Below are 18,701 nucleotides of genomic sequence, written 5' to 3' on the forward strand. Positions count from 1 at the left end.
TGGAGTGGTGGTGGATGGTGGTGGTGGATGGTGGTGGATGGTGGTGGGTAGTGGTGGTGAGTGGTGGATGGTGGTGGGTGGTGGATGGTGGTGGGTGGTGGATGGTGGTGGTGGGGTGGTGGTGGATGGTGGTGGATGGTGGTGGTGGGTGGATGGTGGTGGGTGGTGGTGGGTGGATGGTGGTGGGTGGTGATTTATGGTGGTGGGTGGTGGTGGTGGGGTGGTGGTGGGTGGTGGTAGTGGATGGTGGTGGTGGAGTGGTGGTGGATGGTGGTGGTGGATGGTGGTGGGTAGTGGTGGTGAGTGGTGGATGGTGGTGGGTGGTGGATGGTGGTGGGTGGTGGTGGATGGTGATGGTGGTGGGTGGTGGTGGATGGTGGGTGGTGGTAGATGGTGGGTGGTGGTGGGTGGTGGATGGTGGTAGATGGTGGGTGGTGGTGTATGGGTGGTGGTGGGTGGTGAGTGGTGGGTGGTGAGTGGTGGGTGGTGAGTGGTGGGTGGTGGTAGATGGTGGTGGGTGGTGGTGGTGGGTGGGTGGTGGTTGTGGGTGGGTGGTGAGTGGTGGTAGATGGTGGATGGTGGTGGGTGGTGGTGGTGGGTGTGCGGAATTCGTCATTGGCAAGACGTGACGAGGGTGCCGGGGTGGGGCGGACACGCCGCTTCCATTCCACTTCCCACCACGAGCTCGCGCGCAGCACAACGCAAGAGTCGACAGCACCACCACCAGTCCAAAAACATCAACACCACCACCACAACATCAACAACACCACCACCCCAACAACATCAACACCACCACCACCACCACAACATCAACTCCACCCACTCCCTGCCTGACTCACCCTGCCCAGGCCAGGATAGAAAGGAGGACCCCCCCCCCCGTCTCCTCATCCTCCTCCAGGGGAGCTTCAGATCAGAAGACATCATCACCATCATCACCACTACCATCACGTGCGGTTTTAGTTGCTGTTGTCGTTGAAGAGAGTTTCCTGGCGCTTCCAGATCGAAAAGCCATTTTCGAAGGTACGTTGCTGAACAAACAAACACCCATCACACTATTACTCACACTGTTCATCACACTGTTAACCACACTGTTGATCACACTGTTACCCACAGGCATACACTGTCGTGCTTGTTCGTACGGTGTGCTACAACATTACTGCGCTCGCCGCCTTCCCCACCCGGCACTGACCGGCGTGGTGAAGTATGGCTCCAATAACTTGACACCGCAAACCCGCACGGCGTTGCGGAAGGCCCTCAACCAGCAGTGGATCGAGACACACGGCGCTGTAGCCACGTACACACACATACGCACCACATGGCGATGTTACATCTTGATCTGGTTACGAACGAACGTGCCCACGACGATGATGATGCTGATGATGGAGACGTTTTAGTGTGATGAGTAAGTGCCACGCACCCCGTAGTTCATCGAATGAAAGCAACAATTGTTGTTCGCGTTGATCGGTCGTTATCGTCGTGGTGGTGGTGGTAGTCACTTTAAGATGTTTGTTTTCTTGTTCATGTTTTTTTTGTTTGTTGCGGTTGCACCCGATTTAAAAAAAGAGCCGAACGGCTCACAGGGCTAGAGCAAATAAATGAAAACTGAAAACTTAAACTGGGTTGGCGGTGGGAATTTGTGCAACGCGGATCCTGAATCATTGCGAGCGGGGCGAGAGACCCAAGTGACGACGACTTGAAGCTACTTTGTGTGCCTGTACTGACGCAGACCCGTCTTTGTTGTTGCCAATTCCACTGCTGAAATGAGAGCCTCCCTTTTGCGTGGTGATTGTTTGACCATACTTCACCACCACGCGTGTCTTCGCGGCTTGTTGTTGAAAAAGGCAGTGAGAATAGCGAATTGGACGCCGGGAGCAAAGGAGGTAGGATACAACGATGTTGTGTTTGGTGCATGCACGGTGTCCTCTGTGCCAGCCACCACGTGGAGCAGCCAACATCTCTCCTGTCGATCCATGGCAAGGCTCACAGCAGGCAGGCTCGGACCTGCTTAGCCTTACGAGATGAGAGAGAAGATCGGTCACGCAGGCAATAATAATAGTCTTGCAGAAAGTTGCATTTGCAGGACACTACAGTGTAATATGCACAGAGTACGGTACAACGTGAAGGTAATTTGGCTGACCTAGATAACGCGAGGTAATATACTTTAATATAATGAAGTGTAATTGCTGTCTCGAGTACAGTACATTGAAAAGACCTCCCTTTCACGGTTAAGTGAACGTTCCCTTTTGCCCTAATTTAGTTAACACAGCGGTACACCGTGATAATTGACAGCACTGTTGGATGAAGGATTCCCCCCCACACACACATACCGTGTCAGTCATGGAATGTTTCAGCATACTTCACCACCCTGGTCAGTGCTAGTTGGTTAAGGGCAGGGTAAATCCCCACCAGCATACTTCACCACCCTGGTCAGTGCTAGTTGGTTAAGGGCAGGGTAAATCCCCACCAGCATACTTCACCACCCTGGTCAGTGCTAGTTGGTTAAGGGCAGGGTAAATCCCCACCAGCATACTTCACCACCCTGGTCAGTGCTAGTTGGTTAAGGGCAGGGTAAATCCCCACCACTGTTGTTTTCCGTGGACAGGAATTGATTGCCGGTTCCACAGCGAAACACAAGCCTATGTTTTCTTACACCGGCTGCATACGTTTGTTTATACATCACTTGTGCACGGTTCATGTCTGTGTCCAAAGCATCTGAAAGGTTTCGCACAATCATCACCAGCAGAGCTTTGCGTGGTTTAATGAAATGAAAGATGTTCAGCGGTGGCACCGCCCTGCCCAACAGTGATGACTCATGTGGACTTCTGCCACACGTGGCTCTCACTAAGAGACGGTGGCGGGGTTGGTTATGGTGGTTTAAAGATTTGTTTATCTGGTTTGTTCTGTTAATAATGTACGTTTCGTACTATATGTACGGCTATTCATGCCACCAACGAATGTGGGTTCTTAATGTTGATTAGATATATTTTTTTTGCAGGTGAAATGGTGTATGTGTTAAGTAATCTACTCCAGGTGTTGTTGCCATTGAAACCTGTGATTATCAACACTTCACACAATCTGTTGGATTTCCCTGGATGTTTAACTTTGTCAGGCGTGATTATCTTAATTGGCGTAAAGACTTGACGACCTGGAATCTATTCTAGATTTAAAGCTTTCGTGACTGCTAGGATCCATACTCTTTGGTTCTATTGGGTAAAGTCACGTAGGTGAAAATAAAATAACAAAAAATCACGACGTTTCGGCCACAACACAAGCGGCCTTCATCAGATGAAGGGACGAGACTGTCTTCCACTCCAGCGCTGTCCTCCAGACAGTCTCGTCCCTTCATCTGATGAAGGCCGCTTGTGTTGTGGCCGAAACGTCGTGATTTTTTGTTATTTTATTTTCACCTACGTGACTTTACCCAATAGAACCAAAGAGTATGGACCTGGAATCTACTTTAATATTGTTAGACAATTAAATTTCCAGCCCTTTTTAAAATCCACTTCTGGATCAAGTCCCCACGCCATGTCGGTCATGAGTGTTGTTTGACCATACTTCACCACGCTGGTCAGTCCAATTGGTGATGGTTTGGTTGGCTCCCTGGGGCCTGTTCAGTTATCACTCACCACAGATGTGAGCTGTGGCTGGGTATCAAACTTAGGTCATCAGGTTAAAAGTGTAATCAGCTAACCACTGTACCCCCCACTCCACCCACGTAATGAACGTACAGAGGTTGTGTTTCCTCGAATAAAAAAGCTGAAATAATTCTCCATTCAGTCATTAGTTCTGTAACAATTGCTGTGGTTGCCACATGTTGATTCACACGAGCAAGATTTAGTATGATACAGTTGTTGTATGTATCCTTGTACTGCAGCGTATACAAAAGCAGGAATTAATTTCCTAGCGAGGTTTATGGGGCATTCCCATCCCACTCGACTATTTTCTGGAGCTCAGCGCCGGACAGCTCCGACTGAAACGTCAGTTTTATATAAACCTGTTGCTCAATATTCTTCCGTCTCTGGTGTAGTAATTCCTTTGCAAAAACAACTAAAAGCGCGCCGGTCTTGCCACTGTCGCCACTGGCTGTGAGACAAGCTGTCCCGAGTTACACAACATGCAATAAAGTGCAGTAAAAAAAAGGGCCGTACTACCAATGCAGCGTGAGACGTGAATTGCGGCTTTTGGTGGAAACGAGGTGAGGGGCATGGGTAGCTGTTTTACGGATGATTTTTAACTTTTACAACAAACGGTGCACCACTTTGTCTGAAAATGGCCGCAGAAGATGTCACATCGCATTTCAACTGTTATACTCTAGTACTCTAAGAATAGTCGGGACACGCCTTTTACATGCCCTGCAGAGAGGGTATGGCATATTTCAATTAAAAGAAATGCTTCTTTCTTTTGGATGGAATTTGCTGAATGAAATATAAAATCATATTGAATGTGACTTTTTTTTACTTCTTACATATGCAGCCTTCGGTGAATGGAATGAGACCATGAATATTTGAGAACCCAGATTAATCACAGCTGGTCACCAAGATGTGAACTCGGGATCAGTAGTGCCACCTATATTCTCTGACATAGTATTTTAAAACTAAGCCACCTCATACCGTCACAGTTAACTTGGGCCACAGTGATGTCATCGCATCTAAAACAAACTAGCGCAACATTACGTATGGTCTGTACGGAACCTTTACATAGTATTTGCATACATACTATGGTGAGCACAAATTTTGTATATCCGATCCTCTCACTCAATAAGGGGGAGCTTTCCCGGAGGTTAACTATAGCGTATAAGGTCAAAGAAGAACATGTGCAGTCCTACAACTACTTGCTCACGTCACTGCTGGAAGAAGGGCCTCTAGAGACCACCGTTTGAGGGAATTTTGGCCTACTCTTCCTTGCTGGCCGGATGTGAGATTACCCACATTTGATCCTATAATGAAGGATGGTAAGTGGACCGTCTTGATATGGTGCACACCCAACATATCTGACATACAGACTATGCAGGAATTCTTATTTTAATAGCTGTCTTGCAAAGCATGCATGTGAGCAGCCCTCGGAGGTAGGGCATGTATTGTACATTGTTCAGTAACTAGGTGTGTCCACAGTGCAATATGCGACACACACGGACATGTGCCCCTGGCATGGTTCAACATCTTCCCCGGTGGACTGTTGACTCCTGTTGAATCTGTTGCTTGGTAAATTGCATTACTTTATTATTATTGATACAGTGATCATCATGGGGTATGTCCTTGCCAGTCTTGTAGAGCATGAAGGCAGCATTGCAGGGTCGAGTTTGAATAAAGTTTGATCAAAATGCCATGGATGGTTTGTGATGACAGTCATAATTTCCCAAATAGCAGCTTTTAAGCATGGCAGTCGGTTAGATCAATTCAATGAGCTTTCATTCATATTCGGTACTTCCAGTAAACATGCAACGTTGGCATGTGGTTGGCACCGTTGGACCAACGTTGGATTGCCCAACGTTGCATCGTTACTTGGCAATACACTTTACTATAATCAGTCAAAATAAAGTATTAAAGCTTTCGTGACTGCATAAAATTACTCATTGGTTTTTTTTCCGGTAAAGTCACGTATGTAGAAATACAATAAAATTATATTAAAACAAAAAAACAATCACGACGTTTCGATCACAACGCAAGTGATCTTCATCAGGTGTCAAGAACAAATCACGGAGGTAAACACAACAAAAAGATGAGAGACGAGAATTCAACAAACCTGAAAAAACATTATGTGAAGCACATCCAGTCAGGCCAACAACAGTTAGACACTTCCTGGCGGACCACGAATTTCAGAAGAGTGTTAAATTTCGTGTTCAAAAGGACCACCTCTTGTAATATATAATATATAAACTGTGTTGTTGGCCTGACTGGATGTGCTTCACATAATGTTTTTTCAGGTTTGTTGAATTCTCGTCTCTCATCTTTTTGTTGTATTTACCTCCGTGATTTGTTCTTGACACCTGATGAAGATCGCTTGCGTTGTGATCGAAACGTCGTGATTGTTTTTTGTTTTAATTTAATTTTATTGTATTTCTACATACGTGACTTTACCCAAAAAATGAGTATAATCAGTCAACTTAACGTACATCTCCAATCCCACGGTCTGAGTATTTGAGAGTTGAGCACTGTACAGATTGGAGGCAGTCTGAATTCAAGACAAAGCAGACCCTTTATTTGGTATACCAAAAAAATAATATATATTTTTTTAAAGTGAAATTCCAAGCGTAACTGTTATCTGGGCCAGGAGACTATAGCTGCTTCCTCTGGACTGTGTTTGCATACACCATTTGATGTGCAGAAGCGAACATCTGCTTAGCCTCACTGTTTAACAGATTACAGTGAACCCAATGCAAATGTGGGTGGAGCGGTGGCACTGTAATACGATAAAACAGAGTTGTTTTTTCTTTTGATTTAAAGCTTTCGTGACTGCATGGATTCATATTCTTGGTTCTTTCGGTAAAGTCCCGTAGAAGGGAAACAATAAAATAATACAAATATAAAACAATAAAATTCTCACGACGTTTCGACTGCAACACAAGCAATCATCATCAGGTGATGTTTTATATTTGTATTATTTTATTGTTTCCCTTCTACGTGACTTTACCGAAAGAACCAAGAATATTGTTTTTTCTTGTGCTGCCCCACCGTGAACCCTGCCACCTAAGGTCAATTTCCGGGTACGGGCAAATATCCTTGTGGCCTGTGGATTTGCGATATCTCGATAACTGAAGCTGGCCCTGGGCCATGCCCCATCCCCACCTTCTGCCCTAAATCAACCCGTACTCACCCAGTGTGGCCAAGTATGGGCAAACAACCCCGACAAAGCAACACTGCATGGAGACGCCATCATCCAGCAGTGGATTGGCAAAGGGCTTTACATTTTTTAATTATAATTAATACTGTACAGTGTTGTACAGTAATTAGGTTTTTCCCCTAAAGTGGTGTAATATCACTGTGAATCTAATCAATCTATAACTGCCTGACATTTGGGAATGGTACACGTATACAATGGGTTCAATAATAAGGTACAGTAAAGATATCCTTTCAGCATTTTCTATACTTTAACCTAGTATACAGTACATGTGTTTACCAAAGTATAAGTGCGGATATTACTTCTGGACTAGGCCACCCTGGTAGTGAGTTCATGAACTGGTATGCAGTCAGGCCTCATTTGCTTTAATTCTCAATTGCCTCATTTGCACAGTTTTGTCTGCTCCTGTCGGTAAAAAAAATTATATTAGAATATCATTTACATTTAATTTACCTAAACCATAAATGCATTCGATTCTCTTGCCCATCACAGAGAGAGGTGGGGGAGGGTGGGGGTGTTAACATACCTGTCAACCCCCTATCAGTGCCTACCTTATTCCAGTCCAATTCAGACCTTATTGGTCACCTTATAAATCTCAACGTTCATCCTACAAAGTCCCATCACAAGGGAGAAACACAAACAAATAGACAAAACATTTTTTTGCTCAATTTCCCTGCACAGGAATACGGGCAAACTGTATGGGTTGACAAGTATGTGTTAATGTACGGAAAAAACGTGTCACTCATATCGTTGGATCTATAATCCAATCCACTGATCATCAGTTTCCTGTCTTTCATCAATTTGCTCCTTTTGCATTTCCAGGCTCCTGTACAGACGCACGGACAGACGCAGGCAACACACCCACAAGCGGAGCAGCGTGTGACGCCCCTCGTACTACACGACCATGTCGGAACCAAGCGCTCCGCCCGGATACTATGGCACGAACCAGCCTGGATACCCTCCCCCCTACCAGCCCTACCCAAACCCGGGCCAAGGTCCCCCTGGCGGTTACCCACCATCATATGGGGGGCAGCCCGGGGGATACCCTCCGTCTGGAGGGTACCCCCCGTCTGGAGGGTATCCTCCTGCTGGGGGATACCCACCACCTGGGGGTCAGCCAGCGGGGGGCTACCCGGGAGAGAATCCACCCCCTAATGCATCGCAGCCGCAGAGAGGGGGTACCGCGCCACCGCCCTTCATGATGCCGACCATTCCCCTGCACCCGTCCTTCGGGGGCGTTGGCCCTAGTCCTGGAGGGCCCGGTGAGTGATTTTCTTTTTTAATCTTAGATGGCGGAAATGAAACCGCCTCTACTAAAAACAACAATGAGCTTTCTGCAGATGAAAAGCGGAAAAGAGGTGACAATGAAGTCGTGTCACTTTTTATTTTCAGGCAAGCGATACACTTTGCTTAGGCGGGGTGGGGGGGTCAGTAGACTTATTGTCTGGGACACCCTAACAATGATACAGCAGTAGAGTGAACTCGGGGGGCCAAAGGGACATTTGGTGGTGCATGGAATATTGAAACTTGTTTTGTGAGCCTCGCCTGGAGTTCTGCAAATAGTGTTGTCGGAAATGGCCCAGCCACGTAATTCAGTAAACGCAGACACCACTCATATTATGCTGGTTTTGTTGTTGACTGTTAACAGTTCGGGACTAAAACAAGCCCAATATAACACGAGGGGCGCCTGCGCTCACTAAATAACTTGACTGGGCAACATTCTACAGCAGCGCTTGCAACGATGAGTGGCCCACGATACGTACACAGAAATGTGCACATAAATGCGTAGTTACATTTTAGTTTGTACGGCAGTATTTTGGCAAGCAATGTGAAATAGGAGGCAGTCCGAGCTGAGGAGATGAGTGCCAAGCCACAGTCTGTTCACCGTGCACATGCCAAGCCACAGTCCATCCAGTGTGTGTGCACATCATTAATCACAATGCAGGACGAGGGTTAGATAATTTAGAGCAGTACCTGTGGAGGGACACACCTGACACAACTGCCTGACAAACCTGCACTGGTTCGGAATTGTGATTCTGCACCACACCCTTGACCAAAGCCCTCCAATTAATGTGAACGCTGCCAAATACTTATCAGAGCATTACCCGAGTCCGCGAATTTGTGACTTTGCCAAAATTAAACGATAACCTCCGAGAGTATATATTTTTTAATCACAGTATGTAAATACTGTCACGTGTAACTGAGACTGAACACCACAACATTTTTTTTCAGACATATCCAAACCAGCTTAGATGTGGCACACTCATTTAATTTGGTGCCCATATGAGTTCAGTGTAAGCCATGCATCACGGTGACTCAGTGACTCTTTGCTTTAAGCAAAGGGAAAACTGTTTACGGTGACCGCACCTAATGGACACATGCACAGTCGCCACTCGGACGTGACATTTAACCGTGGGCCCATCTGTCGTGCACACAGAGGCCTCCTCACTGCTCACGTGGGAACTAGTGACGTGGGAGAGGTCAGTGCACATGAAACGCAAGCAGTTTTTCTTGTTTTTGAAAACTGGACTGTTAAATGTCGCTCGTGGCCCGTTGTCGAGAGTTGGTTTAAACACTGCCTCTTGGGTGCTAATGTTGTGTATATTAGCTGAGTGTTTCGGATGACAGTGCGGGAGAGGATTATTTTTAGAGGCAGCATTATCTTAAGAAACTACATTGAATGGTGTACTCCGCGGTCCGTGTGATTGACTTCAGAATGAGAATATGTACAAAAAGATACGTGCATATGTTTTAATAGTTAAACTTGACCAAACCGCGTAGTATTAGATTGCTTAAGAGTGTACATACAGAGCTGCGTGGCAGGCTGAGCATAGTCTAACTACCTTTGCCTGACTGGTCTTGTCATACTACATTCCTGGCCTATATATGTGGGTGGCGACATGACTTAAACCTATATTCTTAGTTCTTTCGGTAAAGTCACGTTGAAGGGAAACAATAAAAGAATAAAATATATATAAAACAATAAAAATTCTCACGACATTTCGACCATAACACAAACGGTCGTCATCACCTGATGACGACCGTTTGTGTTATGGTCGAAACGTCGTGAGAATTTTTTTATTGTTTTATATATATTTTATTATTTTATTGTTTCCCTTCAACGTGACTTTACCGAAAGAACTAAGAATATGAATTACCGCAGTCATGAAAGCTTTAAATCAAAATTTATGGCTTAAACCTGTTCGAGAGGTTCACGGTTTGGATTGTCTGCATGTTTTGGGCAACCCTGTTCATATTTTTGGCCGGTTTTATTTAGGATAAGTCCCTAACAGCAACACACTATAATATCAAATCTTTTGATTTAAAGCTTTCGTGACTGCAGGGATTCATATTCTTGGTTCTTTCGGTAAAGTCACGTAGAAGGGAAACAATAAAATACAATAAAATATTTATAAAAAGAAAATTCTCACGACGTTTCAACTGCAACACAAGCAATCATCATCAGGTGTGAAAACCACAGCACGAAAATTTGAAAAAAGTTTCTTGCTGTGGTTTTCACACCTGATGATGATTGCTTGTGTTGCAGTCGAAACGTGATAATTTTATTTTTATACATATTTTTATTGTTTCCCTTCTACGTGACTTTACCGAAAGAACCAAGAATATCAAATCTTTGTTAACATTGGATAATCTTTCCGGGAGTTATCATGCCCTCCCATTACAGACAGATGGACAAAGCTAATGGATGAATGCTTTCATCCTTGGTTGGAAAGGACAGTATTACAAACACAAGTGTGGCATAGTGCTGGCCACATCACCACTTCTAACCACAATGCCTTTGCGTGTGTGTCTAGAGTATGGAGGCGTAAGTACAAATGAAAATTCCATCGGAGTCTGGGATGACAAGAATGTACGACGAGTGTTCATCCAAAAGGTGTGCGCCATAACCAGATTCCGGAATTCTTTAGACCCTCAACCGAAGATAAACATGCCCTTGCAACCTCCAGTGTGACTGTTGTCTGATAGCAGTGGCCTTCAAAGGATTTTAAAAAAAATCAAAATCATGGAATTAGATTTTAAGGCCTATGACCAAACAACCCAGAATGCATCCGATCTCGTCAGATCTCGGAAGCTAAAGGGCAATCTCCATGCATGGCAGGCAGGTTATTTAGTTTCATGGTCTGTAGCAGAGGGCAGTGCACCAAAGTAAATTGTTGTACTGCATTCTTGTGCTCCCATGTCTGTTCCCCACCCACACAAGTGTGGTGATGAATGATCAAATATAACCCCCCTTGACCCATATGGTGAGGATAACGGTATCCCCACTAACCACTGCTCCCAATGCTCCAACCCCAGAGATCCAATGTGTGGCATTAACACAGAGCTATGGGAATGCCTTGCAGGAAAGTAAAATGCCATGCTCTGCTTACATCCATGTTTTCTAGGTTGTTTGGTTGCCTATGTAGTACACAACAAATGTGAATTAATAAGCTGCACAACATACTCTTTGGTTTTTTCGGTAAAGTCACGTAGGTAAAATAAATTAAAACAACTAAATTAAATCACAACGTTTCGGAGGCAACACAAGCTTCCGTCTTCAGGTGGAACAGACAGCAAAATTAGCTGTATCAAATTAGCTCTATCAAGTGATACAGCTATCAAATTAGCTGTATCAAGTGATACAGCTAATTTTGCTGTCTGTTGCACCTGAAGACGGAAGCTTGTGTTGCCTCCGAAACGTCGTGATTTAATTTAGTTTTCATTTATTTTATTTTACCTACGTGACTTTACCGAAAAAACCAAACAGTATGAATCCTTGCAGTCACGAAAGCTTCAAATCTAGAAGCTGCACAACGTTTAAAGGGCATAAGCTAGTTTTATTTTCAGTTTATGCTCCAACCGTGCAATGATCACAACGCAACTAGATGTTCATGATAAAAGTATAACTTTGATAGTTGTGAGGTAGGCTCCCTGATTATAACACAGTATAGTATTGGGGATTGTCTTAAAATGTGTACTCAGAAGCAGGCTTTTATATTTGTCAGAGTTACACTCCGTGGGATGTTGTTTGGTGCACTGATGATGGGGGATCATACATTTTGAAGTGTTCACTACAGGACTTTAAGCAATGTAGAACTGCTCCATGAGTTAATCCGATCAACCTCCAGGGTGTATTTTGCGTCACAAAATCATGACCGTCTGTATGCATGACATATTCTTAGCGCTTCTAGAAAGTCCTTTTAATGCTAGTCACTGTCATCTGTATTAGATATGCTTAGCCCTTCTAAAATATGAACATTTACATCAGTCATTATAGTGTATATATGTGGTATAGTGCTGTATATTGGAGTGAATATAAGACATATCTGTGCCCCACAGGTCTACATCATCCTTTTTGTGCAGCTGCTCGTCACTTTCGGCTTCGTGGCGGTGTGCACTTTCGTGTAAGTTGGTGGTGGCGGGGAGACGTTCCCAGAGGAGAGGGTGATTTTGGGGCATAAATAATCTATGTATGTTGAACTTCTTTCTCACTGTAAGTAGCAACCGTGCTAATCGGAGGTGCTTTTTCAAGTTACTCTAACTACAACTTTTCTGGATTTAAGAAACCTATTTGTCCCATCTGCCACACGATAATTCGAGTCGCTGGCAGCTGCGCATTGTAAGTCTTGGGGACCGTATTGAGAAAGGTCTGGTGGGCCAATACAAAGTTGGCCGGGTGGCTCCAGAGGTCAGAGCACTAAGCTGCCACTGCTGAGAGCCTGGGTCCAATTCCACACAACCACCTGTGATTAAACTGGGCTCCCAAGTGTAGTAGGTTTATTCCCCTAGCTTGGTCACGAATAACTGCACATACGAAAACACATAAAATTTGGTTATGCACTTAAAGAATAAAACAAAAAATTAGTTTGACTGTCACGTGATAAAACGTTATTCTTGGTGGCAGGGAAGGTGGAAAAGTGCTACACCTTAAGTGTAGATTAGAAGCCACTTGGGATCTTAGAGAAAGCTCTGATATCCGCATCCGTGGGTCATTCTTCAATCACGAAGGGTTGCACCACTCTGCGAGAGTTCCGATTGAATACTTTGTCGCATGACATGGCGCCAATAGCACAATCAGGATAACAGTGAAGGAAATGTTCTTTAAACATGTGTATCTTTGGGGCAAGCCTTTGTTATTTCTGATATGATTTCGCGACTATACTCCAGTTATGAAGAGTTATTTTATAAACAGTAAAATATATAGCAGTCTCTTTACACTAACTTTTATTTTAATCCTCCGGGCCCCAAACACCAGGAAAATTATTATGAATCTTGCAATGAGGAGGATTTTAGAAGTGAATTTTAATATTGTTCATGTGCTCCTCAACAGCGTCCCCGTGAAGACATTTGTGCAGAAAAACCCAGCAATGTACTGGGCCTCTTAGTGAGTATGATTCATCATTTCCTGCTTATAATTGTTTAAACAATGTACCCAAACATGAAGCCATAAATTGTGCCACTGTTTACATACATCTGACAGAGCCCCTTCCTTTTGTGAATGCAGTGGCGTCTTCTTCGCTACATATCTCGGTTTGGTTTGCTGCACCAAGGCAAGGTGAGACGTCTTACAGTAGATATTTAAATCTTCTAAAACAGCAGTCGGCCAAAATACCTTCTCGAAGGTCTCTATAGAGGCTCACTCTAGTGGAGGCTCTTCCGCCAGCAGTGGTGTGAGCAAGCACTTGCCGGTCAGACCTGCACCTTTATCTATTATAACAATGGGATGAGTTGTGCCCATACCCAAGACCCAGGCCAATGTTAAGAAAATATCTTGTACTTGACTAGCGCTCCACATGTGTAGAGAAATTACATAAACACAGACCATTCTCAAACAAAATATATTTTTGTCATAGGCTTATTGGTGTTCCAAACTGATATTATCCATCAGAATGTGTTTTAGCAAGACAACTCTGGACTGGTTTCGACCTTCTGGGTCTCGTCAGCAAAATCAGGCTTATTAAAAAAATGCTGCTGGGTTTCCAGATGTTCTGGCAAGGACACGCCATCTAAATTATGGGGCCTTGTTCTTTTAAAAAAATGTTTTTTTATTTACCAGGTAAGGCCCACTGAGCTATCAGTGCCTTTTCAGAGGTGCCCTGGCCACACATGATAGCTCATCGAAGTGGTTTGTATCATATGTGGGAATGTATAGTAGCCAAATAATTTAAACGCATGTTTCTAATGTAGAGAGGATCTGGAGAACAATCCACGTGACCACAGAGAGAACATGTAAATCAAAATATACAGGTATCAGGGTTGGGATCGAACCCATGCCCTCCTGTGTACCAGGTGACGGAGGTAACTTCTCGCTACCGAGGCCAATTGCAACAAAGACATTTTACAAACAGTTCCAGAGTTTTATTCTATCACTGGTTACCATATAGTAACTTTGCGGTGGAAGCTTAGTGTCCACTGTCACGGATATAATCATAATTTTAAAATAAATTATTAGAAACATTTTCATTATATTTGGGGGATATTTTTGACTAAAATCACATCAAACCAACAGAAAAATATTTGGTTTCGCTTTTAGTCATCTATGCATGACTGGGTTAAGTTAAGAAAATTAATCAAATAATACATTATTACTCAAAAATGCTTTCCAGAACTCATGTTTCCATTCCGTTCACGTTTACATGATAAACAGTAACCAGAGGCTTCGGTGCAAATCGGGTCCAGTATATTAATTCTAACGCTATAAATATAATTTAATGTACTTGCATATTTATTTCAGGATGCATCTTCTTGCACTGATTTGTCTGCAGTGCTCATCGCTATGACGTCTTTGTTGTTTAGGAGGCTTTTCCCACTCAACTTCATCTTGCTGGCCGTCCTCGTAAGCATTTGCACGTAGATTTTTTTATTTTTTACTTTCACACGGATGGACACATTGCATAGATGTTTACATAAACGTGTCGACAAAGGATGACTTGAGAATATGTATGTCACCATTGTTTTCCTACAGACGCTGGCAATGTCCTACCTCACTGGGATGCTGGCAAGGTATATATATTAATTTTTATTTAATATGTTTCCAGGTAAGGCTCACTGAGCTATCAGCTCTTTTTCAGAAGCAACCTGGCCACAAATGATAGCTCAACGAAGTGGCTTATCACGTAAACATTTATCGCAGGCAAATACAGTACTCTAAATTCATGTTTATAAATGTGGATGGGAAAAACCAGAGGGCCTGGAGAAAAATCCACGTGACCATGGGGCATCAGGGTTGGGCTCGAACCCACGACCTCCTGCATTCCAGGCGAGGGAGTTAACATTCTCGCCACCGCGGCACCGAGTTAACAGTTCGGGCTCTTGAACCACTCACGATAATGAAAATGTACGCTCCAAAAATGAGGTATAAATATGAAGCGGGTCAGCTGACACATTTTGGAAAATGTTGACAATGGGTGTTGGTAGCAATGGTCGTGCCGACAGTATGAAACAATTGTTATAATTACATGCATTTTGAAAAAAATATTGTTTGATAAATTATAGTCATGCTTAGGTTGGTGATTTCTGATAATGGCAATGATATTGATGTACACAGCAGAGTAATAAGCAGTGTTGAAATTCACTCACAGAAGGTCTTACGAGAACTTAACTTCACCAAATGTAGGAATAGGTTTTACCCTTTTAACTGGCACAAAAACTGACACCTTTATTCAAGGCATCATGTTTGCAATAACCACAACACAAGCAGTCAAAATGCAAACAAAAAAGACAACTCTGATAATAATATGCACTGTCCTTGAATTTGATTGGTCCACACCCGAGACAGCTTTTCTTAGAGCCTAGTCTCCATTGGTGTTGGACCAGAAGACGCCAAAAGGCGTACAACTCAAAAACAGCGCACCATCAGAGTATTGAGGGCTCGGGGTGAGCATTTACATTATGAGACCTCCTTTGCCAGAAACAAGTGTCAAATGTCTCACCATTTACCACTGCTTTAGGAGTCCGTCTTTGATCTAGCCCTATTGTTACTGACTACAGACCACTATCTGTGTCCATTGCCCTTTGCTCACAGCTTCTACAACACCAACTCAGTGCTCATGTGCATTGGCGTCACAGCGGCAGTGTGTGGCGCTGTCACACTCTTCTGCTTCCAGACTAAGGTAACGGGGAAAAAAAATCCCACAACAGTCGCAACGCAATATCTCCTCCACTAATGTGTATGTACATGTGCAGCTCTTTAGCAATCTATTGCTGGATCAAGAAGGCCTCCCCATACTGTGTCGGTTATGCGGGTTGTTCGACCATACAGTTAATTCAAGGTGTGGTGGGGAGGTGGTGAGGGGTAGTGTAGCGGTTAGCACGCTGTGCTGCGAACCTGGCGACCCAAGTTCGATTATTTATCTGAAACGGTCCTGGGCCTCCCCTAGGTGGACTTAGCCTCAAATGAGTACCTGGTGTGGTGTGTAAATATTCGCCACTCGGAAGATAAAGGTGTTCGGGAGTGGTGCTGGCCACCAACTCCCTCGTGTGCCGTGCTAGGCTTCATGGACGCTCACATCACTTGCCCCAACAGTCTATACGAGTGATCTTTGTCTTGGTGGGGAGGCGGACCCAGGACTAGTTTAGATATAATTTGCCAATGTGGTTTAGTCGTACAGCACAATGACAGCTGTGATGTGTTTGCATATACACATGTAAGTGCAGTCATGCATACATAGGGAGCAGTAGTGTGTAGTGGTTAGCACGCTACACTCCAAACCCGACTCAGTCTTTGTAGATGCTCGCTAACAGCACTTGTCCCAAAAAGTATGTTAAGGCTATATGGGGGATCTTTGACTTGTTTGTATTTGTATATTGAATGGATTTATTCAATATACACATTGTGAGAATTGTGTGTGTGTTCCAGGTTGACTTCACCTCGTGTCCTGGTGTGATGTTTGCCCTCTCCATGGTGCTGCTGCTCACCGGCCTCATAGCCGCATTTACCGTCCCCTTCGGATACGCAAGTTTCACAAAACAGAGAAAAACCACGACACACACTTCAAATTTAGTAGACCACTAGGTCATAGTCAGCCCACTGCTGAATCAAAACGTCCGCAAGCCACTGCAATCATGTGATGTATCATCCATTCAGCACCTTCAGGAACTAATTTTATTGCTCCATCTTCACAGTGGACGATGTCCTAGATTAATATGAATGGTGTATGTTTTTTTTTGTCTCTTAGCTGTTATTGTTAGTTTTAATGTTAGGCTAGTAACACTTAGTCTGTGCTCTCCAGTTGCCTGGGTGAGCAGTGGGCTAGGTTTTGCCCAACCCTGGCCAGCTGGCTCAACAACTTGATAAATGGAATTAAAACTTTTCTTTACAATGCTTCCATGAAGCCATTACTACTCATCCTGTTTAAACGGTTTAAACTGATACGATTCCATCATCATTTTGTAAGCTATATCAGGCCTTGAGTAAAGGCGTTCTATAAATAGAAATTAGACTTAGATGATAAGTATACCCTGTTGTGCGAACACTATGCAGCTTTACTCTGAAATGTAGCTCATGATGTTTTTGCTTTCACTGTGGTTTCAGATCCCATGGATCCAGACGGTTTATGCGGGTTTGGGAGCTGTGATCTTCACAGTGGTAAGTAATGCTGCCCCTCGCACTGACAAGTGTTTGATAGCTGTACAGAATTCACAAAAAGCCTGCACAGCAATGGGATTCCAGTCATACATTAACATTTTAATATCATAAATTATTCTGCGTATTTTTAGTTCTGAAATGTATTGTACTGTCATTACTTGGTGATCCAATTCACCCTTGCAAAAGAAACATTATATCATTGGGTTCTCACGTGGTAAAATTAAGTCTTATTATGCCTTTGTTTCTCCAATCAAAACAAATACATATTTGAATGCTGCTTTGAATAACTTTAGTGAAGGCGTGTTACCTTGTGATATATGTTGGTACGGTCTTCATGAAATCCCAGTGTGGCTGCTCCGTTTTTAAAAATCTTTTTAAATACTTCTTAAAATAGTTTTTAATTTTGGCATTCGTTTGAGAGCTTGGATGACTAGCAATTATCAATGAGTCAAATGCTTTGTATAGTCTATAAAGGCTAGGCACAGTGGTATTTGAAATCCATTAATCTATTCTAGAATCTTATTGAGAGTACGAATGTGGTCTATGGTAGAGAACATCTTTACAAAACACTGCTTACACAGTGGTTTGTCTCTAAATAATCCACTATTCTGTGTCCAATGATCTTTGTGGACATTTTCTATACGGGCGTTTAGAGCCCTAACGAGAACTCCAAGCTAATGTATAGGGTACCCATGTAGTACACCTTGGCCATGGTGAAAGCTGGCGGCCATTATGACTCTCTCGCTGCAGTTTTTGGCAGTGGACACACAGCTGCTGCTTGGCAACCGGCGTAACTCCATCAGCCCCGAGGAGCACATCAACGGAGCCCTCCGCCTCTACATGGACATTGTCTACATTTTCACGTTCCTGCTGCAGCTCATTGGCTCACGAAACTAATCTGTCCTTGCGCATGTCTGCAGGGTTCCCTTAGAAACTCCAGTGTGCGAGTGGACCTGAGTGTGTGTGGCGTGTGTGTGTGTGCGCGTCCGCGTGAACAAATGGGACCCCGCACATGAACATTTGCGCGCGGTCCAGTATGTGAGGTCATATCTGTGTGGCTGTATGTGCTCTGTTTGTATTCTGTGGTGTCTGTCTGCACACATGCATGCAAATTAATTTTACGTACCTTGGTGTTCTGTTTGCGTGCTAGCTGACTTGCTTTGTTGTGCACCCTCGTCGTGCCATGTAAATACCGATGTATCAAAAGTGTCGAGGACAGAGCTGCAGTAACAGTTGGGCAAAGGAAATATTTTGCGAAATCTGCACTTATCGTAAA

At 43.9% G+C, this 18,701-nt stretch overlaps 1 protein-coding gene across 1 annotated transcript; it reads left to right on the forward strand.

The window, feature by feature from the left end:
• The first annotated feature begins 857 nt into the window (after positions 1-857).
• On the forward strand, positions 858-18,467 carry LOC116941029 (protein lifeguard 2-like). Its single transcript, XM_032951593.2, has 12 exons — positions 858-1,020; positions 7,660-8,099; positions 10,653-10,732; positions 12,178-12,242; positions 13,169-13,222; positions 13,343-13,393; positions 14,635-14,674; positions 14,804-14,841; positions 15,863-15,950; positions 16,697-16,792; positions 17,372-17,425; positions 18,176-18,467. Exons 2-12 carry the CDS (start codon positions 7,742-7,744, stop codon positions 18,320-18,322), a joined length of 1,071 nt encoding a protein of 356 aa, XP_032807484.1. The 5' UTR covers positions 858-1,020; positions 7,660-7,741; the 3' UTR covers positions 18,323-18,467.
• Positions 18,468-18,701: the final 234 nt, after the last annotated feature.

The sequence above is a fragment of the Petromyzon marinus genome, chromosome 10, assembly GCF_048934315.1.
Source record: "Petromyzon marinus isolate PM22_M1 ecotype Great Lakes invasive population chromosome 10, UKy_Petmar_22M1.pri1.0, whole genome shotgun sequence".
NCBI lineage: Eukaryota > Metazoa > Chordata > Hyperoartia > Petromyzontiformes > Petromyzontidae > Petromyzon > Petromyzon marinus.